This window comes from Lissotriton vulgaris, chromosome 4_1 (assembly GCF_964263255.1).
Source record: "Lissotriton vulgaris chromosome 4_1, aLisVul1.2, whole genome shotgun sequence".
Taxonomy (NCBI): domain Eukaryota; kingdom Metazoa; phylum Chordata; class Amphibia; order Caudata; family Salamandridae; genus Lissotriton; species Lissotriton vulgaris.
In genome coordinates this window covers 2,045,143,269-2,045,168,617 of record NC_141691.1, presented here as the reverse complement: position 1 = coordinate 2,045,168,617, position 25,349 = coordinate 2,045,143,269, and the positions used below count along the sequence as shown (strand labels likewise).

General features: G+C 48.9%; 1 protein-coding gene across 1 annotated transcript in view; it reads left to right on the top strand.

Moving 5' to 3' along the window:
• Nucleotides 1–25,349, top strand: part of NUGGC (nuclear GTPase, germinal center associated) — a 1,233,257-nt gene that overhangs the window by 29,454 nt on the left and 1,178,454 nt on the right. Inside the window, exon 2 of the mRNA XM_086966431.1 lies at nt 11,195–11,318. Coding sequence (XP_086822557.1) covers nt 11,218–11,318 — 101 coding nt within the window. The 5' untranslated portion in view covers nt 11,195–11,217. The remainder of the gene's footprint in view (nt 1–11,194; nt 11,319–25,349) is intronic.

Sequence of the window (25,349 nt, the reverse complement as noted above, 5' to 3'; positions counted from 1 at the left end):
CAGGCTTGGATCCACCGAACAATCTTCACTGGTCGCCTGCCAGCAACTTCTTCTTTCAGGCTCCATAGACTGCAACGAGGATTCCCGACGTCTTTCCAGACCTATGCAGCCGCAGCCCCTGGGCTAGGTAACTTCGCCATTTCGGTGCGCCAGCATAGCCTCACTATCCAAGGGTCCAGATCCTTTTTCGTTTTCAGCCTAACTAGTCGGGTTCGCCCGAGAACACTAACTTCGCTTTTACTAGCCTCCATAGACTTTGTCCCGCATCCCGCGTGAGAGTGCACACTCTGCACCCGAGTCCCCTAGGCCTCCTACTAGTAATCTGAAGGTTCAGTAACATAGTCCTAGCGATTCCAAAGCCTATTAGTCCAGTATTTACCTGCTAGTAATTTCGCATTCCACTTTTGTAGTATATGGTTTTCCGTGCCCCTCGGGCATTTGTGTAAATTGTGCAACTTAAAGTATTTTCGTAAGAGTTTTGTTGTGTGCTTAGTACCCTGTCCTCATAAAGAGTACAGGGCTGTTGTGATCTAAATAAATACACTGTTTATTTTCATAACACGTGTGTGGTGTCCTTTCACTTGGTGTTCAAGGGGTATATGTGATGGTATAACAGCTGGCTTAACACGCCCTCTAGAGTTTAGCCCGAAGACTGCTCGTATCCATGCTACTAGGATAGCTGGTCTATAAGGTTGACTTACAACCAATCATCAATAAGGGTTGTTTGGACTGATACAAAGTGCTCACTAGAATAGTGAACATTATATATCAGGCCAACTTCTCACACTGAGCAGTGACCGTATTGTAAGCAGTGAAAGCACATAGCGACTCAAGCTTATAAAACAGCTGCATATTGATTAATGTGTTAATGGCTGATACATGGTTTCTCTTCAGTCCATCACATAATACATATATACCCTGAAGCCAACCATGTCTACTCACATACATCTTTTAGAGGGTGTAATGTCATGGTGCAAAAGCAAACATGGAGGCCCATATGTGCTTCAGGTCGTGTAAGAATATTATATAATTTTCTACACTAATTACACGCTGATCTAGTCTTGGATAGGACCTTGTCCCCAACATAATCGTAACTCACGTCTAAGCAAAAATGTGAAGTTGTAGCCCTTGCCTGTTATCTTGTTAGTCCAACCCGTATAGGCCATAGTCCTGCAATTAGAAGGCCTATTACTAGGCAAAGACTGCACGGTCAAAAGGATGAGGATGGGTGAAACCAGTAGTGAGTGATGTGAGTTTGATCACGCAGTAAAGTATGAAGTCAAGGATTCAACCACCTAAACCATCAGTGATTTTTAGAGCACGGCTACTCACTTCTAAGGGTCTCAAGGTGTTGAAGGGGTGGGGGCTACTGATCCGTCTAGGTTTGGAGGTTCAGTCGAAGAGCCAGGTCTTGAGGTCCTTTCTGAACTGTGTCAACAACCGGGATTGCCTGAGGTGGAGGGGCAGGGGGGTCCAGGTCTTGGCGATGAGGTAGGAGAATGATCTTCTTCCAGTTCTGGTTTTGTGGATCTGCGGGGCGGAGGCCAAGGCTAGTTGGGCTAGGCGGAGTTGTCTGGCGGGTGTGTGGAAGGTGAGGAGGTGGTTCAGATATTCTGGTCTTGGGTCATAGAAAGCTTTGTAGGCATGTGTGAGGAGCTTGAGGGCGATTCTCATTGATAGGCAGCCAGTGGAGTTGTCGGAGGGGTTGTCAAGTGGTTGCTGCGGTGGATGTCTAAGACCAGTCTGGCTGCAGCATTTTGAACGTTCTGTAGTTTCCTGAGCTGTGTGGTGGCTGGCATAAAGTGCGTTGCCATAGTCCAGTCTACTGGTGATGAGTGTGTGGGGAGCCATCTGAAAGTCTTTCGAAGTAGGCGGAGCATGTGGAAACAGGATGAGGATACTGTGTTGATGTGCTGCATTGAGAGCAAATAACAAAGAAAAAGCAGAGTCCTGATGACAAGCCCATATTTCAGTTTGTCCGGCCCACAAACAATTACCCGGCAAGACCCAGTATTTTCATCAGATAATCGACGGACCCCCAATAAAAACGGGCACCTCCTCCTCGTAAAGCAAGTCATAAAGAAAGAAACAGGGACTGCTGGGTGTAAGATTAGGCATGGTTTGTGTGCGATGAAAGGTTTATGATATGTTGTGCCTTGATACTAATCTCATTCGGCAACTGGCCGAACAGGTTTGGCTTCAGGCAGTGGAGTCAGTTTGCCCAGGTCACAGAGGAGTCAGCAAAGGTGTACGTGTCCTTCAGACTCGTTTTTGGCCTTAGTCATTTGGCCTATGTGAGGGCAATCACAAAATGGCTGCCGTTCACAAAATGGAACCCGAGGGTTCAGGACGGAAACTCTGATTTCAGGGTGATTTCGTCACCCGAATATGACGAAAATGCTTGTGCATAGTATTCTAATCATTCTCGGTCTGCTGGTACCAAAATCGTCATGATACGACGATGTTTATAACACGGGTCCAGAATTTTCAGTACCACAGACCCTCCGGTGCCACCGTTGTTCGGAGCCAATCTTCAAGAAATCAAACCATATCGCCTCCTTCAATTTTCTCTGGCAGTCCTACGATTCGGATGTTGTTCCGGCGATTGCGCCCTTCAGCGTCCTCAGCTCTTTTCTCCAGTGCGTCTATGCGGTCCAACACATCAGTCATAGTGGCTGAGAGGGCTTTTTGCGCTGGCTCCAGGGTGCGAACCGTGTCCTCCACCTCTTTGACCCTATTAGAAAGCTTGCCGTGATCCGCTCTGAGCAATCCGAGCCCCGTTGCCACTTGTGCTATATCTTGTTGAAGTGTCGCACGGGTATCTGTTATCGCCGTCAAGATCTTGTCCAGCTGGTGTTGTACGTGCGGATCCCGTGGCGTATCGGGTCTGGTTGATCTCCCCTTTCCGGCATCTCTGCGTCCGATGTGGATTGCGCGTTGCCCTTGGCTCCTTTCGGTTTTCCCATGTCGGTATTAATGTCCAATGTTGTCCGCAACGAGCGGGGGAGGAGCCGCCCAGTGGCAGGCGAATCTCGCCGAGGTCTACCTCGGCTAGTGGATACCCCGGTGACTGGGAGGGATCTCACCTGGGTGTGCGTAGCTCGGGCTCAAAAGAACAGTCGCAGAGAGCCCATCAGCAGGTCGTCGGCAGGCTATAACAGTGATACCTGTCTGAGATGGTTCCAACCAGGAACTCTACTGACCTCCGGCGTGTTAAGGCTCCGGCGGAGGGGGAGACGAGTCAACGGGGGTCCCCACACAGCGCGGCAGTCCATTCAGCGTTAGCTCCAGCCAGTCTCAACAAGGGGCCCTCAGCCCCACCGGCCACCGACCAGGCCGCCCACGCACCAGTCAAACTCTTAGGCGTCCCAGGGAAGGACCAGTCCCAATCGCTTTAGGGTCGGTCGCAGGAAAGGGTCCGCCCGGCGTATCTCACAGAGCCATGCGTAGCCAGTCGGTAGTCCTCCGGCTCTGTTGTAAGAGCGCCGCTTCGCAGGGGGCCCCTAGTACGCGCCGTCCCTCACCAGCCGCTGCACTCGGCCATCAATATGAGCACCAGAGCTTAGCAGTCCGTTTTCTCGCTGTGGGGCGGCCTCTCGTTGTTGCGGAGTAACCTCACCACAAGAAGTACACCGTCTACGCCCCCGCTTCAACTCTCGCACAGGGGGGGGTGGGCTCAAGGGTATCCAGGGGCCCAAGGGGTGTCGCACCGACGGAGAGGGGTCTCCCAACAGGACTCCGGCAGTCGGGCGCTGATGGCCAAAGTTTCTCGCCGGCAAGCATCATCCGAAGCGGCAGAGTGCTCACCGCGGTGCCCCCCCTGAGGGTCGCGCAGCACATAACAGGGACTCCCCGGCTGTCCCCCCGGTCCTCCGTTCACCCCCGCAGCCATGATCCAGCTCGAGCGCGGCCGTTCGGTAGCCTGTCCCAGGGGCGTCCCAACGCGCCTCCGATGGTCGCAGAGGGGAGGGGGAGGAGGCAGGAAGCGAACCGTTACTCCCCTCACTGTCCGCACAAGTGGGTCACCGCTTGTGTCCCAGAGCCAGGCCTCGGGAAGTCCAGCCATTTCTCTGTAGTATGAGGTAAGCCGATGTTTCAAACCAGCTCCGGCAGCGGAAGGCCTCCTCCGGCTCCAGGGGCACGCCGCTCACCAGAGCCGCCCGCAATCCTGTCAGGCGGTTCTCGCTGCCTCTCGCGTCCTGCACCGCTCCGCGGCCTCCGCCCGGAAGGATGTGTCGCCTGGGCTCGCCGCTGTATCTAGTGGTCCGCTGGGTCCCCAGGGGCAGTCAAGGACCTCGGTGGTTTCAGAGTCAGAGTGACTCTGCGGGCGGCATTTTGTCAGGTTGTTCTCGGCGCCCAGGGTCGTCCGCAAAGCTCGGCACACTCGACTGCAGGGTCAGGCAGGGGTGTCCCGCAGTCACTTCGCAGGAGATCTTCTCCGCCTCCTTCGTGAGTGGAAACAGGAGCTCCAACGTTCCGCAAACAGGATAAGAAAGGGCTCGATCTCGAAGCCCAGCGCTCAGGCGACCTCCACCATCGGCGCCCAAGCCACGCCCCCCACTAATTTCCCCCATATCGCGTTTAGCAAGATAACACTAATGCTTTGGTCCGATGATTGCGCAGTTTTTTTTTCACTATCTCAGTCATTACCTCCACTAATAGGAGGAGACTTAGTGCATCGTCCGGGTCTTTACCCTTTACCCATGAATGAAATGTTGATTTTAATTTCTCTGTCTAACGAGCCAATCTGCTTGTTCTCTTGAATGGAACGTCCTTTTGATTTTTTTCATTTATGTTGCCGGCGTAGCCTATGGGACTTATTTTCCATACTGTAAAGCTGTCTTGTTTCTAAACCTATATAATTTTTACTGTTGATACTGTTACCTACCAGTCCAATTGTCACCACCTCACGCGTCACGTTATCCTCTTTTTTGGGTTCCTAGCCAGAGTACCGACTCTGTTCTTCTAGATTAAAATATTGGTTGTTTTTTGATGTCTTGTGTTTTTTCTCAGTATTCGCGGAACCATATTTTTATATTTCCTCACCTGGTTTCTACCTATCTCATGTGTGATGTCACTACCTAACATGTGAGATGTATTTTTTTCTTGCTTTCACATCCGTAAGTGTTTTCACTCACGTAAGGTGATTTTCTGCGCCATGCACCATTTCACAGACAATACGCCATGTACAAATTTTTCCATACTGTACTATGTCTTTCATCTCACCCCCAGCCCTGAAGAGTCACAGGCTCTGTGCCCTCTTGACGAAACACGTGTCAGCTGGTCATTTGCTTTTGAAGTTACCTTTCAACAAAGGAAGATCAATTACAATCCTTTGAAGAACAAAAAGACTTTCTATTGTGTCCACTTTGTTTCATTTACAACATATTGTGTTCTTTTGAATAAGCATGATACATGTATACACCTCGCTTAACGTGTGCACAGGATTCTTGTCATAATTACTGAGTGGGCCCTGGCCACTCTCTGCAGAGGTTTCGGGGTCTCCTCTGACCTTGCTGCACCGTCTTCATTATTGTTGTTTTTTACCTAACACATACCACTACCAGTTAAGGCGCCACACTTCTGTATACGTCAAAACCCTCCACAGAACCCACCTGCTAAGAAAAGAAAACCATGCTTGAATAAAGTGACAATTCAATAAAGCTACCAAACCAGTGTAGTTAAATGAAAAAGTTTGTGTGTTGAAAATATGCACAAAGCAACAAAAAAGATATCCGTCAATTCAAAGATGATGAAGAATTTCAAAGGAATAGTTTTCCTGGTTGCTTCAAACTCACTTACGCTTGGACAGTGAAATGTCTAGCCATAGCCAAGAATATCTGCCAGTTCATGCCTCAAGCTTCTTCAACTTAATTATGTACATTGTATATATTTAACCCCAGTCGAGATAACCGCATGTACCCAGGTGTCACTCACGTGCACTCGTGGTGTGCAGAAGTTAATGCAGATTTCTATCATACATGTGGGTATGCCTGGTCATAGGGGTGTACTGGGAGGCGGTAACAACACACTTATCTCAAACAGTAGGCTGACAGATAGAAATGGACACCAAAAATTGCTAATTAGGCTTGCCAAAATGCGTAAAAACCTACCAAAATGATGCATGCACAGACTCTTAGACCTTGTCCTTGCACTAGCCAAAAAGCACAAAGCAATGGTCTGGAAATCACCCTCCCCCTTTTCGTGAGACCTGGCCTTGAGACCTAAAAATAGAACTGTATGCTGAGTTTGAGCCACTAAATAAAAAAACACACTGATCCGCAGAGCTTACACAGCCATTGTATTGGGAGGAGTATCTGAAGGCAGTAGCGGCTCCTTAGATCACCGTGGACGAGATGTGCCACTGATGCAGCGCATATGGGCCCTGAATTGACTATACTCTAACACATCCTAGTTGGTTACATCCCCAGACTCTCACACGTCTCACCTACCTCCCCCAATAGACCACCCCCCGTAGTGAGCGACCTGGTCTATTCCACTTTCGCTTCCCGCTTAAGTGGTAACTCAAGGAATTTCTTAACCGGAATGTTTATTTCTGTATTACCGGTTAGGATTGTCACTATATGAACCTCCTCAGTTTTCCCACTATTTGGGTATTTATCGCAATATTTTGCAGTGTTGTCTGCGCTGAACGCCTATGTTGTAATTTGACGATATTGTTATGCTGTTCAAAATCCCAAAAAAGAAATCTGGGGAAAATGAATGTCTGCAAGTTGCCACTAGAGGCTTTTTTTCTCCCACCCCAAGTCAGAGATATTAGATGAAAGTTAAACAACCCATGCAGCGGGAAAGTGATGTAATCTTTTATCAGAAGCGTTTGCCCCTCTTTAGCTTCCAAAACCAATAGATTGGTACCTCCCGTTTTACAAGTGTGTTGTTTTTTTACACAGTAAGTTCTTGCCCCAGACTCTCCAAAGCCTCAGTCTTCCATTTCAGAGTTTTACTGTAGGTTACCAATCCATGGTAAGTGGAAGTTGGCTTTGTCACTTGCTTCTGGTTTCCGTCAAAGAATCTTCACAAGGACTAAGGTATGTCCACTGATCAACTAACGGGTTTGCTTCAGAAGCAGAGTCCTTTCCTGTGCTCTCCGGTGACCACCAGGATATAATCTTACTCTGATCCTCTTTAAGAAACCAAGGACAATGTAGACCATCTAGTGGTTTCTTGGGGGGCCCCCTCAAGTTTCGGTATGCCAGTGTGCTAAAACCTAAATAAACAACACTAATACCAAGAGTTCCAAAGGTAGGAATTTTTTCAGTATCAGAGTATTTTAACCAGAATTTCTTTCTGACCTTCCTGAAAGTCATTTCATTAGAAATGTGCCTTCAACACAGGGAGGTCATTCAAGGGCTTGGAGGCCTGATAACAAAATGTATGACTAACCCTGCTGACCTACCCGTATGATTTTAATTTTTAATTCTTGGAATTTGGGAAATCTGGCATCAGAAAGTGGCTTGTTCATCACAGAATCCTTTGAAGGCAATAATGAATCAAGAGCAGATTGGTGACCCGAGTGGATTGAAAAGTGTTTGAGCCACGCTCAATGCCGTGAACATGGGCTGTTGATCCAAGACAGCCAATGTAGCCCTGGTCCTACAATCCATATGTTTTCCTGTTTCCTTAGATTAGAAACCATTCTGACCACAAATATTTCAGTGTGTTGCAACCTTGTTATATGAGCTGGCTGTTACGTGGCTTATAAGGCATCACAGTAGTGTGGTCTGGCCATGTTACAGGCAGATACTTTGGTCAGACGCGCTTCTCTAGAGAGAACATTAAACCATGTTCTCAATACTTTCAGCAAACCGAATCAAGTGTTGACAACTGAGTTGACAAATGAGGCTGATCAGAGACAGTTTCTATTTGACTAGCAGTAGGACCTCCATTATTTTAGCATTGAGCTTTAAGTTGTTACACCTCCAATGCTGCACGTGCTGTCACACAATTATGCAGCTTAGTCGCCAAACGAGGCGCTTGGTGGCCCAAATGCATCACAGGGTGGGTGTCTTCAATGTAGGAGAAAGCACAACATCCAAATGAGCGAATGACCTGCAATAGTTGTAGCATGTCAAGGTTTAATAACATTGAGAACAGGCATGAGCCCTGAGGTACTCCACATGAGATCAAAATGTTGCTGGTCTTAGTGAGTGGGAACGTGCTATCGAGGAGTAACTAGACCAGCTCCAAATTGTTTTTCTGCAGTAAGTTGTCCAAAGGTAAAACCCAGACTGCACCGTCTTTATCCAGGATGTCCCTCATTTAGTCTGTCATAGTGACTATTTTTCAGTACCTCTGCGTGGACAGAAGCCCATCTCCTAACGATTTATAAGATTTCTTAGTTTGAGAAATTCTGATAATCAAGTAGCTAGTAGTTACTCAACAATCTTGAAGATTGCCAGCAGCAGATTAATAGATTTTTTTGTACATCTGAGGCATTCACGTTTCTTGAAATGTAACTAGGTAGCTATGTTCTCCCTTCTGTTCAATACACACTGTGGGTGTACAAAACTCCATGACGGAGAAAGATGAAAGGTGAATGCAGTATCGAGATGCATACACACAAGTCTTAGCTGGACAGCGACCGGCCTCCCGACCAGTAGACTGCAGAAGGTGTCCTACTGGTCTGTTAAATACCAAACTTGCCGGCTGACAGTTTGCACAGCATTTGAGGATCCCTGGGGTCTTCTGATCAGCCTCTCATGTTTACAGAAGTCTGAATGGTGCTGCAGCTAGTCTTTGCAGGCCGCGGTTGCATGTGTTTCTGTTCTTTTGCTACTGACTATTGAAGGTGAACTCTTGACAGCTGGTGTTAAGGGATTACCTTTTTGCTCTTTGACTTGGAGTATTTTTTATCAGTCCCCCTAGGTTGCACCTGCATCCCATATGGTATCTGCACCTCCTTTGAAATCTTTGGACCCAATCGATCTGAGAGAGTTTCTCCCTGTTCAGCCGAGCCCGGGACTTACTATGTTACTTATGTTCCAGGTGGGAGCCTTTCAGCTCCGATGGTTCTGTGGCTGCTTGCACTCCTGGCCTCCAGCATACTCCTTGTTCTGTGTGCTCTGTGGCACACACACACTCTTCACTGGCGCCTCTATTTGCAGTTAGCAAAACACTGGAGGATTCTTTCGGACAGAATTCATATTCCTTCAGATGTGTAGGGACCTACACCGGTGGTTAGTGCTAGACCATCTGACTTGTGGAAAACCATTCAGTCTCCCATGCCTTTTCTCTTAGTTGGTGGGGTTCTGGTGCTCTAGCAGGGGGTGCAGCACGTTGGTTGGCCATAAAACAATTCTTGTCCTATGGCCTTGGAGGGCTCAGGTCCTCATGGGCAACACAAGTATGTGGTACAGAAGCAAACAGGGCTGCATGGGCCTTGAGCCCCTAAGATTGGATTACATGCATTTATGGTGCTGGGCTGTGACTTTACGATAACTTGCCGGCTCTGAGCCATCTTGCATGATTTTTGAGTGGGACAGAGGATGATCAGAGCAAGTGTCCTATTGCTCATCAATGGCATTTCCATCAGAAGCTAGTTTGGTTGACTTTTGCCCAAGGAGCCTGCCTCAGGTGGACCTGCTCGCAGGACCATGTGCTGGTGATCCGGATTGCTCTTGAATGGTCACAGAAGATGTTGTGTTTGGAGTTGGTCTGCCTCTCTGTTGGTCCTCGTTGGTGAGCATTGACTCCACCAATTTCTTTGGTGGTCGAGTGTTTTGCCCGCCGGAGTCCCATTATTGGATTCCACGTTGAGGACGTATTACATGTCTGCCACATTACTGAGCATTAGCCTCATCAGTAGGTGCACCATTGTAAAGGAGGTAACCTCCCCACCCCACCCCACCTCACTCCGCCGCTTCCATGGATAACTAGTTCTGGAGAACCGGGCTGTGGTCCCTAGCTTCGCCGCATGGTCATATTTTCATCACCCGCTGCAGTAGGTCACGTTTTCAGAGTTGGTGACATTTCATATGTTGATAATCGTATAGACTAGATAAACTGTGAAAGATAGTCGTCATAACCTAAACCTAATCTATCAAGGGTATCCTTTCAAGGTGTCTGAGTGTCCTCCCTTACTCCCTTTGTAGGTTTTTTTTGCTCTTAAAATTTTGGGAAAACAAACTTGAGAGGGTTGTTTCTTCAGCGCTCAGCATCATGGGGTAGTGCAAGGCAAACTACATTTAGAAAACTTTAAACCTGCAGGTTTCTGTAATGTTATCTGGTTATGGAAAAATAGTTTTATAATTTTAACACTTAAATGTTTCAACATCAAGGTGATGCTCTTCCGTGATGGAGGATTCCCCAAATGATGATGGATCTATGGCAGGGGTCTCAAACCTTTTCTGTAGTGAGAGCTACTTATGGTAATGAAAATCATCACAAACTACTAATACTATTAGTGATGTACTAGTGACCACATTGGACCGGATTAGATCAGTGCCCAACACATGCAAGGTTACCAGCAATGGACACCTCTGTGTATCAGGCAGGGTTGACAGCAATAATGTAGAAAAGGAGTTTGTCTATTTAGAATGCCTTTAGATGAGTAATAAATACATTGACTGTGTAGCTCAAAATGTTCCTAACGCAAAGGGAATAATACTAGTAGTAAATACCCCAGTGCTACATTACTTATCACTCAAATATCAACTTCAAGTTTTTTTGGGAAATCTAAACATTAGCTTGGGAGTTCTGACAATACATACATTTTTGTCTAAAATGCACACTTTTTAATGTTGGTGTACATATATTAATTCAGCCAAGCAAAGCTTCAAAATGAGTGGGCTGTGCTGCACACAGCAGAGCTACTCACAGAGGGGGCTACCAGTGGCTCACGAGCTATTCTTTTTAGAAGCCTGAAGGGTTGTAGTTTGGCTGGAGATCTGTGTCGAGAAAGTCGCTTTATTTTGCCTTGTTCCTGTATGCATGAGGAGAATATGAGGTGCACGGTTGAGCAGCTCTAGTCTCGAAATATAAACCGGAAGTTGCAATGAAAAGTGAGTCTGGAGTGGTCTCTGGTTTGCCGAAGCTGCCAGCAGGGCGGGACAGGCGCTTAGCATTACTTACTGAAACGCCGCCGCTGCGCCTGCTCTGCTCCAGGGTGATTAAACGTGCCATGGCTCGGGGTAGAAAGAAGTGCTGCAACACTGACACTGTTCTCCTGTTTCAGGTGCTGCTTTAGATGTTAGTAAGATGGCGGAGGACGTAGACATGAACAGCAACGAGGCGCCCAAATTCCACCTGCGCAGGATCGGGCGCCAACCTTCCGTCGAGGGAGCGGCCACTTACATCCAGTGGGTACCTCTCCAGAGTCTGTGCTTTTTACCTACGTTTAAAACTTGCTGCAAGTGTGCAATGTAACAGTTAGAGCTCGAAACCTGCTGCAGGTTGGGTGGCGGAGCAGGGGGGGATGCAAAGGATGACGCTTCAGACATGCAGGAGGTGGTAAGTGCAGTGTCTCGACGTCACCTGATGCTACAGTTTATTCAGTTCAGTTGAATTCATACGTCTTTATTTCGAATATTTCATCATAAAAGACACACACATAATAAAAGCAACATCTAAAATTACACACCCAAAGATTTAAAAGACCATAAAATAGCACAATATATGCACGTAATACAGTTTTTATGCTTAAATAAAAAGGATGTTACTACCATAAACCAATACCACAATAATACAATATAAAAGGTAAATTACTAAGATCTAATAAAAACACAATGATCCTAAACCCAGTCAGCCTCTAACCTGATGGATGGTCCTGATAGTCCACATCCAACCCAGGAATTTTGCTACTGCTACTACAATGCATTCCCTAGTATCAGTCCTGAGAATCCTTAAGGCCTCCAGCCCCACCCGAGTGCCAATGTTTTGGCAAATAGGATTAAGCCATTTTTTACGGGGGGCTGCATAGGCAGGACATGCAAAAAATATATGACCAATAGACTCCCTCTGATCCGCACACCAAAAACAAAAATCATCCCCCTGTCCTTTACAATTTTTAGTGAACGTTCTTGTAGGCAGAGAACTGATCCTAAACTGATGGTATAGCTTCCTATCACTCATCTTAGTGATAATGTCCCAATAATCTTCTAGGGACGGATCGAGCTTGTATTCTAAGAACATTCCTGACAGGGATGAAGTATTAAATTGTGCAAGATGTTTTTGTCGGACTGAAAGCCAGTATAAATCTTTAAAGGCTTTTTTCGAAGGGAAGCGATTGTTTACTGGATCAGACCACAAGTTACTTGTATGTATCCCATATCTACTAGTAGCAATCTTACTTTTTTAGACCAGGATAGGTTACCCGAGCCCATGACCGATCTAACATCCATGATTTCTTTAGCAAAAAGAGCCAGTTCCGGAGTAGTCCAGATCCTCCTCCATTAGGCCACCGGTTTGACCGTGCCACATCATCAGTTGAGTGGTAGCCTAGGTCCATTAAAAGTGGCTTCAATAGGCTAGAGCGAGGGAGGCCTATTAAATTTCTTTAAAATGTATTTTGGATTTTAACAATTTGGGATAAGTCCGCGAAACCCCAGAGGTCCGCTCCGTACAGGATCGCTGAACTAATCCTGGAGTTAAAAATCTTTAAAGCAGGACCTATCCTTTTTGTTAGTGAGGACCTCTGCTCTTTAACTAAACACCCCGATAACTGGGTCAACTTGAGTGAAAGAGTATCAATCTGGGGCTTCCAGCTAAGCTTATTCTCAAACCCCTAGATAAGTCATGACATTGGTCTATTCAAGCGGAATACCATTCATTGTAACGTGTCCCACCACAGGTTTAAATTTTGTAAGTATCATAAATGTAGTTTTTGCTACGTTCACCTGTAGGTCATAAATTTGGCAAAATTCCCAAAATGTATTTCGGGCCGCCTGCAGGCCCTGCTGGGTTTTTGATATTAAAAGGGTGTCGTCCGCAAACATAAGTTTATTATCAGCAGTGCCTTTCTGTGTCAGGGTGCGAGAAATGCGCAGGGGCTAAAGGTGGGCGAGCAAACACGTTATTATAGGGGCGGGGGCAAGCTGAGGGGGGAGGTTTGCAAGCCAACAAATTAACAGGGAGAGCCGAGCCAATGGTTGAGTTCCAAAAGCACATTGACGATCCAGGCCCCTGGAAACATGTGACACTGAACTGTGCACAGACACCATATAAAAATATTCTAAGGACTTACATTTTTTTCAAAAAGTGACTTTATATAACCGTCAGAAGCGTTTTTCAATTTATTATATCAGATGTTCTCAATGCATAGAGGAGTATTTAATAAAAACGACTGCTTTTTAAACTTGCACTTAAAAATATTCCTGTCCGCTCAACTCCTGCCATGACAACAAGAACATTAGTGTATTAAGAGGCAGGTCATTTGCCATGTGCACCATCTCTGTGGCCTAGATTCTTACATGGAGCAACATTAGTCTTTTAAGTCCTATCCAAGAGGGGGGGGGGGCTTGTATAGCACACAGCCTGAAATATTTCAAAGTGCTTTCAAATTACACAGCAACAGACAGGTAGGTGAAGTCTGCCTGAAAAGCACTACAACTATGCTACACACATAATTTTAGCAAAGTCTAAATGTCTTGGATAACCGAGGACCTGAAGAAAAAAAAAGGCAAGTTGATCTGCCGTTGGCTGTCTTGCTTGCTTGCGAATGCTTTTTTGCAGTGTGTTTGTAATTCTTTACTCCAAATAGATAAGAAATGTTGAAAAGATAGGTTAAAAGATATCTTTGAAAAGCTAAATAAAGTCACATATATAGGAAGCCAGGCACATAGATAGGCTGATAGATTGATTGATAGATAAGGTTTCATACATAGACAGATTGCACAGTTCAAGATAGTTGCCTCAATAGATAGATACAGAGACAGGTTTGCAAAGATAGATTACTAGAATTCTATACATAGACAAGGTTGCATAGATAGAGAGAGTTGCTTTGGTAAATAGATACATAGACAGGTATGAAAAGATAAGTAGATAGATAGATAGATAGATAGATAGCTGATACAGACAGTCCGCTAGATAAAAAGGTAGATGGGCAAATAGTCCGTCATAGGTAGGCAGACAGAGTAAGACAGCCAGACAGGTAGGCAGATAGTCTGGCAGATAGGGAGGTCATAGATAGATAGATTGATAGATAGGTGGACAGATTGTTGCAAAGTAGGATCATCTTTTATGGTTACCCCTATTTTTGCCTGGGGTCAGTGTGTTTTGACTGTGCTCTCTCCCTCCCAAATTAGGTTTGGTAAGTATTGTTGTACCTCCACGATTGGCTAATAGTCCCTAGCATATGGTACTGAGGTACCCAGGGCACGGGTACACCAGGGGTCTCCCATGGGCTGCAGCATGTATTAAGCCACCCATGGGAGTTCACTTCAACCATGACTACAGGCCTGCCATTGGAATCTCTGTGAGTTGGTTCTTCCTTCAATCTGAGGTCACTACACTTGAAACCTACGAGTCACCCCTATGGAAGTCCCTTCAGTCTTGAGTGCAGGATACTTGATTACAAGTGTGAGGGTGCCCCTGCATGAGCAGTATACCCCTACAAACCTTGAAATCAATTCTCCAGGCTTCGTATGTGCGGTCAGCCATTTTAAGACGTATAATGGACATCAGTCATTACGAGAGGTCTAACTATAGAATGGTTGCGCGGTACCTGGTCATGTTTGGTATAAACATATTTAAATCGTCCCCAAACACCGATTCCGGTTTTGGAGGTATGGTCCTATGTACTGGGGGCCCCTTAGAGAAGCCCCCTGTACTCCCAGTAACAGCCTTTCAGGGTTTGACCACAAGCTAGTGCTGCCGCCGACCACAGACACTGTTCTGCCCTCCTGCTGCTGAGCTTGAGCAGGGGAAGGTAATACAATAGGATTCCTGTCACAGGGAGGTGTGACCACCTCCCCGACAAAGCTTAGTGTATTGGTCTGGGGTGGAGACACTTTCCAGCATCACCAGACTGCATTGAAGGGCACATTTGGCAGTGCCTTCCTGGCATACTCCGGTTTGAGCCAGTTCTGGAACCCTTGGTTCCCGCTCTGGTGAGAAACTGTACAAAAGACAGGGGAGTATCCCCCCCTCCCCAACCCCCCCGTCCAGCCCCTCCCAGAGTAGTTTCAACCCTTTCCATGGATACTTTTTTTTTTTTTTTTGAAAACCTTTATTTGTGAATGCACAGTACACAGCGTCTGCCTACAACCCCGCAGGGCCGGCCGCTATGACATAAACGGATGGTTGAAACGTAGATTTGGAGACAGTACGTTGTTGAAGCAATCTCTCGAGACTACATTGTCGGATGGAACATAGCACCGTATCAAATAGGATAGGAAAGGTTTAATTTTATGATTTTGTCGAAAAGAACAACAACACACAAACACATGGTATCATAATGGCAAGGGTCGCAGGAGGGGGGGAAGGGGGTAAAGGACGCTAATAGATAAAGGAGTACATATGGCGAGGGGGGGGCGAGCACGAGGGAGAAAGCAAAGGCTATACTGGAAATTGGAAAGGGAACGTCAATCATGGAGAAGAGGGAAGAGGAACCTCATAGTCTAGTGGAGGGGAGCAAATGTCTCCGCGGTACGAATTCCACTGAGCCCAGACCCTGGACCATTTCTTGGGACGCCCCCGCGCCTCATACACAGTTTTTTCTCGGAACATGCACCAGTCCATGTTCTCTTTTCAGGCACTGAGCAATGGTAATCTAGGGGAGCCCCAGAGCTGCGCCGTATCTCTCTTTGCGACCATGTTGCCCAGAGTAACCCAAAGCGTCTGGGCAGCATTGCAATCCGACGGTTCCCACACATTGAGCAGGCAACGTCGTGCTTCAGGAAGGAGGGGGATCCCGGTGACACGACCCATAACATCATGCACTCTAAGACCAAAAGGCTGCAATCATCGGGCATTCCCACAGAACATGAAGGAAGGTACCATCCATACCACATCCACGCCTGCACCGTCCATCCGAAACCAAACCCATTCGTACCAGACGCATTCCGGTCAGATACACACGGTGGAGGATCTTAAGCTGGACAAAACGAAGCCGAGCCGGGATAGCCACCTCCTTAGGGGAGGATACAGCTGACTGCCAGTCCTCGTCATCGAGTTCGAGCCCATCAGCCATCCAGGAAGCACGAAGTTTCTCAAGTTGGTCAGCCCTGTTGTTGACAAGCTTTTTGTATATCCGGGAAATAGTGCTATCGGGGACATGGCCGTCTAAAACACGATCCTCCAAAGGGGAGGACTGCGGGATATCGGTACCAAAGGGAAAGACGGAGGACAGGGCATGTCGAACCTGCATGTATCGGAAGTGCTCCCTATCATCGAGCCGGTATTCCAATTTCAATACCTCAAAGGATTTCACAGCGCCCCGTGCCCACAGATCCTCCACCTTACTGATCCCAATCATGTCCCACTTCTCAAATCCTTTCGACTTCCACAGATTACCCAACCGATCCGAGTCATACAATGGCGTCATACGCGTCAGCCTACCACCCCAGCCCGTGGCCACGGTAGCATCTCTCCATGCCCGCACTGCACACTTCGTCGGGCCTGTAAGGAGTCGAAAGGGTGACTTTGAGTACAGAGCCCTATTAAAGTTGCCACCGGGCAATAATAGTTTATCCAAAGCAAAGGCGGGAGCAGGTTCCGAAGCGTACGTCGCATGGTTGATAGCGCTCAGATGTGAGGCCCAGTAATAGCGTCTAATATCCGGCAACGCAATACCACCATCATACCATGAGAGGGTGAGTTTGGACAAGGCAATACGGGCACGACCATCCCAAATCAGTTGTCGCTGTAAACTCTCAAACTCACGGAAGTAGCGAGCAGGGACAGGATCGAAAAAATTCTGCAGGGCGTAAAGAAACCGGGGGAGCGACATCATCTTAAAGAGTGCTGCTCGGCCCAATGGGGAGAGGGGCAATTCACGCCACCGTCGCACGTCCTGCTTGAGTCTGTGGAGCGGAGCATACAAGTTCCGCTCATAGCGGACCGAAGAGACCATAGACACATAGATCCCCAAATACTTGAAGCCGTCAGTCGCTACCAATATGGGAAACCTGCGAGGCAGAGGCGGCAGCGCCGCGGCTATAACGTAAACACAGGACTTGGTCCAGTTGATGACTAATCCCGAGTTTTTACCAAAGGACGTAAGAACGTCGAAGAGGACGTTGAGCGACTTTTGAGGGGAAGTAAGATAAAGAAGGATGTCATCCGCGTACAAGGAGACACGATCCTCAAGATCTGGAGACCATCGGATCCCCTTGATAGAGGGTTCCCACCAAAGCCACGCAGCAAGGGGCTCAAGCGCCAATGCGAATAAAAGCGGGGAGAGCGGACAGCCCTGACGAGTGCCACGGCCTAAGGGGAAGGGGTCAGAGCATCTACCATTTACCACAACCTGAGCCAATGGTCGTTCGTAAAGGAGCCTAACCCATGCGATGAAGTTAGGACCAAAGCCAAACTTAGCGAGAGCCGCCCAGAGATAGGGCCATTCGATAGTGTCGAAAGCCATAGTGGCGTCTAAGGAGGCGACCACTGCCGGCTCGGCGAGAATTGGAGCTCTCGCGAGAACACTGTGGAGCCTACGCAGGTTAAGGGCCGTGTTCCTATGCGGGATGAAACCGGATTGATCCGGATGGATCAAGTCACAAATCACCTTCAGCAACCGATTGGCCAGAACCTTGGCCAGGATTTTGGGTTCTGCGTTCAGCAAAGAGATGGGGCGGTAGGAGGCGCAGCGGTCACGAGGCTTGCCATCCTTATAAATGACCACTATGGTAGCTAGGCGCTGCTCGAGGGGGAGGCTTCCAGCCTCAACCGCCTCGAGAAACATGTTGCGCAGATGGGCGGCCATCTTGTCCGGACATAGTTTGTATAGTTCAATGGGCAACCCATTTGGGCCCATCGCCTTTCCCGAGCGTAAAGATCGGATAGCAAGGGCAATCTCATCAACGGTAAAAGGGGCCTCCAGGACAGTACCATCTTCATCCGAAACAGTAGGCAGGGCTATATCTTGCAGTAGCAGCCTGGAATCAGCCTCATCTCGATCACTAACAGGCGTATAAACCTTCCGGAAGTGGTCCACAAAGCAATCAACAATTTCACCAGGGTCGGAGACACTCTCACCGGATTCGCGAACAATGACAGGCACAACACGACTCGCTCGTTCAGCCTTATCCAGCCATGCCAGGAGCTTGCTAGCTTTGTCACCCACATCATACAGTCGGCCTAGTTGATTCGCTCGCATCAACTTAGCAGCATCAGTGACACAAGCTTTGTAGTCAGCGTGTTTTAGTTCCAAAGTGTGCAACAATGCAGGCGTGTCATCCCCACCCAACTCACTTTCAAGCGCCGTGATCCTCCTAGACCTCTCCGCGGCATTCGACACGGTCTGCCACCGCACTCTAGTACGGCGCCTCAGCAACATCGGAATCCAGGACAAGGCGCTGGAATGGATCATCTCCTTCCTCGACGGAAGAACACAGAGAGTCCGCCTACCACCGTACAAGTCAGAGGCCTCCGAAGTCATCTGCGGCGTCCCCCAAGGATCATCACTGAGCCCCACCCTCTTCAACGTCTACATGAGCCCCCTCGCGGCCATCGTACGCAAACACCACCTCAGCATAATCTCCTACGCCGACGACACCCAGCTGATCCTCTCCCTGACCAACGACCCCGCCGCCGCCAGAGCCAACCTGCACGAAGGGATGAGAGAGGTAGCCGAGTGGATGACGACCAGCCGCCTGAAACTGAACTCGGACAAGACGGAGGTCCTCATCCTGGGCTCCTCACCCTCCGCCTGGGACGACTCCTGGTGGCCTCCCGCCCTGGGCACCGCACCCAAACCGACAGACCACGCACGAAACCTGGGCTTCATCCTGGACTCCTCCCTCGCCATGACCAGGCAAGTCAACAGCGTCTCCTCGGCGTGCTTCAACATCCTACGCATGCTACGGAAGATCTTCTGGTGGATCCCCACAGAGACCAGGAAGACCGTCACCCAGGCCCTCGTCACCAGCCGACTGGACTACGGCAACGCCCTCTACGCCGGGACCACCGTCAAGCTCCAGAAGAGACTCCAGCGGATCCAAAACGCCTCAGCCAGACTAATCCTCGACATCCCACGATCCAGCCACATCTCCGGACACCTGAGAGACCTTCACTGGCTCCCCGTCAACAAGAGAATCACCTTCCGCCTCCTCACCCACGCACACAAAGCCCTACACGACCAAGGCCCGAGCTACCTCAACAGCCGAGTCAACTTCTACGCTCCCAAACGCCACCTCCGATCAGCCAACCATGCCCTCGCCGCCGTCCCCCGCATCCGAAGAGCGACCACAGGAGGAAGGTCCTTCTCCTACCTGGCCGCCAAGACCTGGAACTCCCTCCCGTCCGACCTGCGCCTGACCCAAGACCACCTCTCCTTCAGGAAGAAGCTGAAGACCTGGCTGTTCGAGCAGTAGCGGCACCCCCCCCCCCCCCCCCTCCCCCCAGCGCCTTGAGACCCTACGGGTATGTAGCGCGCTTAATAAGTGTCACTGATTGATTGATTGATTGATCTCAGTTTCAAGAGCCAGAACAGCCTCCCTCTTTACCCTACGCTCAGCAGCAATGAGTGATAGAGCGGAACCCCTGATAACCGTCTTGAAGGCCTCCCAAAGAACAGTAGAGGAGGTGACCGAGCCCACATTCTCATCAAAGTAACAATCAATTGCCTTCACCAAATCTGAGCGGAGCCGGGGGCTGCGGAAATGCCAGGAAGGGGCCGGGGGGATCCTGTTACCAAGTAGACCACCCACAGAAATCTTAATCATCAAGGGGGAATGGTCCGAGATACCCCGGGGAAGATGTCGTACCTCCCGGACAGTGGACAGAGTGGAAGCTAACATAAAGAAATAATCGATACGAGAGAGGCTTCTATGCGCACCAGAGTGAAAAGTATACTGCAGGAGTGTAGGATGTAGTGAGCGCCAAACATCCACCAGGCCAAAAGTATCAGCCATCTCATTGAGCCACATCTGGGACGGCAGCAGGACTCTAGGGGGAAGTCGATCACATTCACCAGACATAACAGAGTTGAAATCCCCGCCCAAGATTAACAGTCCATCAGGAAGGCCAAGAAGAGTCCTGCCAAGATCAGCATAGGTGGTAGCCTGTAGCCCCGGGGGAATATAAACAACAACCAGCACAATCTGTTTACCCTCCCACCTCCCGGAGACAGCAGCATACCGCCCGCGGTCGTCAAGGATAACCTCGTCAATAGCAAGAGCTAGGGAGGATTTCACCATGATACCCACACCCCGGGACCCAGAGGTGAAACCAGCATGTGCGACCAGGCGGTAACCCCGGCGGTCGAGGGCCTTACAAGCATTTCCGATTAAGTGGGTCTCCTGAAGGAACACAACATCAGGGGCATGGCCCCTCAAAAATTGTAACACAATGCCCCGCTTGATCCTGTCACCCAACCCGTTGACGTTCCAAGAAAGAACCCGCATTTCACCCCCCCCCCCCCCCATTGCGGCAAAGGCAATCCACCCCAACCCCCCTCCACAACCCCAAGTTCGGAATACTTGCGATCAGTGAAATACCATGAAAAATGAAACATAACAAACAAAACGAAACACAACCAAGTCCCCAGGAACCAGCCCCAAACAGAAACCCGTTACAACACCCCCCACCCTGCACCCCTGCTGACTAAAAAGCCACCCCCAACTGCAGTGTGCCTGTCGCCCCATCTGATCTACACAAAGAACGCCCCGAGGAGGAAGGGAGAAATCACCCGTTCCCGCACCGCCACGGGCATAAACATAGAGCACACAGTTAATTTACTCTGTACAATACGTAGTCTCAATCTGGACCTCCGGGGGCCCATATTACTCCTGAGCCGTTGCACCACCAGGGCCACCGCTCTCAGAGTCATCTGTCGGCAACGAGTCCAACCAGTCAGCAGCACGCTCCGGCTGATCAAAAAAGTAGGCACGTCCTCTAAACTCAATCCGCAGTCGGGCTGGAAACAACATGGCGTACTTCAGTCCCCGGTCTCTCAGGCGACGCTTCACTCCGAGAAATCCAGATCGTTGTCGTTGCACTTGGAGAGTGAAATCAGGGTAGATGGAGATAGAATTATTGTCATATTTCAACGGGCCGTGTTTACGGGCGGCCTGCAGGATAGCGTCTCTATCTCGATAGTGAAATAGCCTTGCAATGATAGGCCTCGGCGGGCCTCCTGGTTTCACTTGTCCTCCTGGAAAACGATAGGCGCGCTCTACGGCAAAGAACTTACTGAGTCCAACCGGAGCAAGCTTAGCAACGATAAGTTCTTCGACCAATAAATCGATCGAGGCAGCACCATCACTTTCCGGCACTCCAACTAGGCGTATGTTATTCCGCCTGGCCCTGTTGTCGTAGTCCTCCATACGTTTAAGCAGCAGATCATGCGAGGAACGCAGATTCCCAATCTCAGATTGCGCCTCCGCCATGTCCGTCACCAGGCTCGACGCCTTCAGGTCTAGTGCCTTCACCCTCTCGTTCGTTTTGGCTAGATTGGCCCGAATAAGAGTAACATCCACGGCCACCGTGTCTATCTTGGACACGATGGCTTCATATTGCTGACTCATATCGGCCTTAAGTCCAGAGATGGCAGCCAATAGGTCTTGGAGCGATACTTCAGAAGAAGACGACATGTCCGTTTGAGGTCCTTCAGCGCCCACGCTGGTGACACCGGGGGAGCCTCTCGGCTGGGTGTAGCGTTCGATCATATTGGACTGGATCGACCCCCCCCCCCCGGGTTACAGTCTTCCTGCGTTTTTCGGCCTCAGGGTTTGTCGCCATGTTGCAATCAGTGGCGGCCGAGAACCCAAAAGAGGCAGTGGGACGGAGAAAAATCCAGAAACTCCAAAGTGTAGTTCGAAGAGGGAATACCGCAGGCCTCCTTGCCAACCCAAGGATGGAAAGTGCGCTCTGTGAGGGCAGCAGGCGAAGAAAGAGTAGGAGGAGACAGAGACAATGAGGCCGGAAACCGAAAGTGAAAGTGGAATCACCGGTGGGCCAGATGCCAGGCAGCCGTTGTTGTTGCATTACAGCTCGGCCATAGTAGGCAGCCGAGACCCCGGTTGCGTCCGTGGGCAGGCCAGAAAGTTGAAGACGACAGAAAAATGGTCCCCGAGTTCCGATTTCGACCAAAAAAGGATTGTCCGCATCAGTGAGAGTAGCACTTCAAAAGCCCGTCGAAATGATCAGGATAATTGTAGGATAGATAAAGAAGGGCGGCGCGGGTCTCGGGAGCTCTCTGCTCACGCGACCATCTTGGATGCCCGCGTAGCTCCTCCCGTCTTTCCATGGATACTTAAGGGCTCCCCTATGGGTGGGTCCTCAGATTCGTTATGGAACAAGGCTCACCTCTGAAACAAAGACACTCTTGACCGTCTGGACTCTTGGACTTTGTTAGACTTAGACTGGAACCAAGACTGCATCAAGGAAGACTCCTGCTGCTCCTGATCTCACTGTTCTTCAAGTCTTCTGTCTGGTCTGTGGCTGTGCTTGGCTCAGGTTTGCCAGAAGACCTGTAGGCATCAAGGACATCCGAGGAAATCTCCCTTGGAGTGAAGGAGTCATACCCCTGCATCTGCAGGCACTACAACAAAGCTAACTGGTCTGCTGCTCCTGTCGTCCTACTGACTTCCTGAGGCTCCGCAACGTAGGTGATAGTTCTGTGGGCAGAGGCCTGACCTGTCTGCCTTGCAATTTGGAGGACTGTATCCCTCGTCTGAGCTGCTGGGACTAAACCCCTGTGCACTGCGTCACCTTGCTGTTGCCAAGGCTGGTTGGCTCTGCACTCCATAGATCTTCGGGCACAAGAAGCTCCAACCTCCGGCACCTCATCCCTTGAAGATCAACGTACTCACTGCATCCCTTGCACCATGGGCCTCCATCTTTGGGGAGCTGCCTGAGGTTCTTTTGCGACTCCTGTGCCTTCGGTCTGTGGGTCCTCTCGAGGGTCTTCTTCTGCTTTGGTGGGCTCCCCTGCTTGTATAGGGCCTGCTTTGACTCTTCTGCACTTGGAAAATTCCATGGTCTGTGCTGATCTCCACGACTGCATCTTTTCCCTCTCCAAGCCAATTGCTGCCACCAGACTTGTTGCTGCTCCCTCCGGACACCGACCACCTAGATGCCGACATCTGACATGGGACAGCTTGTGCCCGGCTCCTGGTCTTCCTCAGCTTTGCCTGGTCCCCACAGCTGCAGCATCAAGGTCCTCATCAACTCTCCTGAGATATTGTTCTTCCGTGCCTACTGGTCACCTCTAAGTGGCATAGACTGTCCACTCTGCTTGCAAGTTCTCTTATTAAAGAGTCTGTTCTTGGCTTCCACTGGACAACCTTATAAACCTCTCTAGAGACCTTTTTGCCAAAGTTTTCCATTGTCGTCTATGGCAGGTTCCGATGTAGTTTCACCCCTATGCACTTGGCTTACCTGGTGCAGGTAACCTGGTTGCTGGGGCATCCACGGGTGGGTGGCTCTTCCGTTCTCCACAGTGCTTCTTCGGGGTCTTTCTTCCTTAAAACTGCAACTGTGATGTCTCCTTCAACTTCCATTAAGCACGTTGCAGCGATTCCACTCTGCACACTGTTTCTGTGGTTTCCTAGGTTCTTACCTTGGGTTGTTCCTTGTTCTCCCATCTGCTCTGAGTCTTTTGGTCCAAGTCCCGCTCTTCCTTGCAGTTCGCATTCCACTTTTTCAGTGCATGCTTTTAGCCACCCTGGAGAGCACTGTATATTTGTGCTACTTACCTTATTACATTGAAGTATTTTCATGTGTACTATTGATCTCTCCAGCTATAAAATATACCAATGTGTTAGTGATTGTGTTGTGTAATAAATAAACTTATTTTTATAAACACTGTGTGGTTCTTTTTCATCTAATCTACACTGTTGATTAAATGTGGTAAAACAATCTGCTTTACAATTCTTCGAGATAAGCCTGAAGGCTGCTCTCCACAGCTACCACTTTGAGAGCTTTCTATGGTTATCAAAGACAGCTAAAATCGCCATCATTGTTGCCTGGATTAATGCAAGGTGCATTACTTAAATAAGTGTACACCATATACTAAGCCAGCCTCCTACACAGATAGCTAGACAGATAAGGTTGCATGTATACAGGACATGTTACTTACCTTCTATAACTCTTTATCTGGTGGAGACCTTATATAGCCGCAGATTCCTTATCTTTGAATTTCCCAGCCATCAGACTGGATCTGGCAGATTTTCTTTTTAGCAATACCCTTGAGTGCCGGTAGGTGGTGTCAGTCATCTTCGTCTGATGGCATCATCTTGGTCTGACGGCGTTGTCTTCACTGTTGTGAAGTCCGCGCCACCTATTTAGGCACCACCTCGGCGCACTGACATCAGTTACTTTTCACTACTTTCCAGGCCAGAATATTCCGGAGCCATGCGGTGCACAGACATTGGTGTGTTTTTAAGCAATTAGGGCCCTGAAACTGGGTCAGCCCTGACGCGAGCAACCTGTTCACAGTGCGGGGAGGATGGGTGGGTCGATGAGGAATCTGCTGCTAGATCATGTCTCTCAGATAAGGCGTTGCCGAAGGTAAGTAACTTTTCCATCTATTAGAGACATCTAGCTGCAGATGTTTTACCATTTAATAAATATAGCAATACCATCCTTGGAGGAGGGACTGCGGATCAATTTAGACCAGGAGGTCCTGCATGACCGAGCGGCCAAAAAGGCTGTCCATGCTGACTTGACTCTTCAGTCTGTACTTCTTGGTAAACGTGTGCAGGGATGCCCACGTTGCTGCTCGACAAATGTCGAGGACTGGACCTTCATGTTGCAACGGTAAGAAAAAGGCCCTAGTGCGAAGCACTTCATTTACTGTCCTGGAAGAATTTATTGCCACTAAAAAAGGCTTGCTGAGCAGCTAGAGGGGGCAATTGTGCAGAGGTTCGAATGGATCACACATCCGGAACATTAGAACCAAATTAAGGTACCAGTAATGCATGATTGAAGGGGCAGGAGGGAACATATGTATAAGCCCCTTAAGAAATCTATTTACAATAGAGGATTTAAATAAGGATGGTTGGTCTGGCAACCTCAAGAAGGCAGCCAGGGCCGAAAGGTACCCTTTGAGAGTGCCCGGGTTGCCTTTGAGAGTGCCCAGAGCAGAGCCCTGCTGGGCAAGGGTCAAAATGAAAAGTAGAACTTTGAGAGAAGAAGCAGAAAGATGATCAGTAGATCTTTCAATATAATATTTCACAAATTAGTTCGACTGGCAGGTTTACCCTGTCTTGGTGGAAGGCATCCAGGCC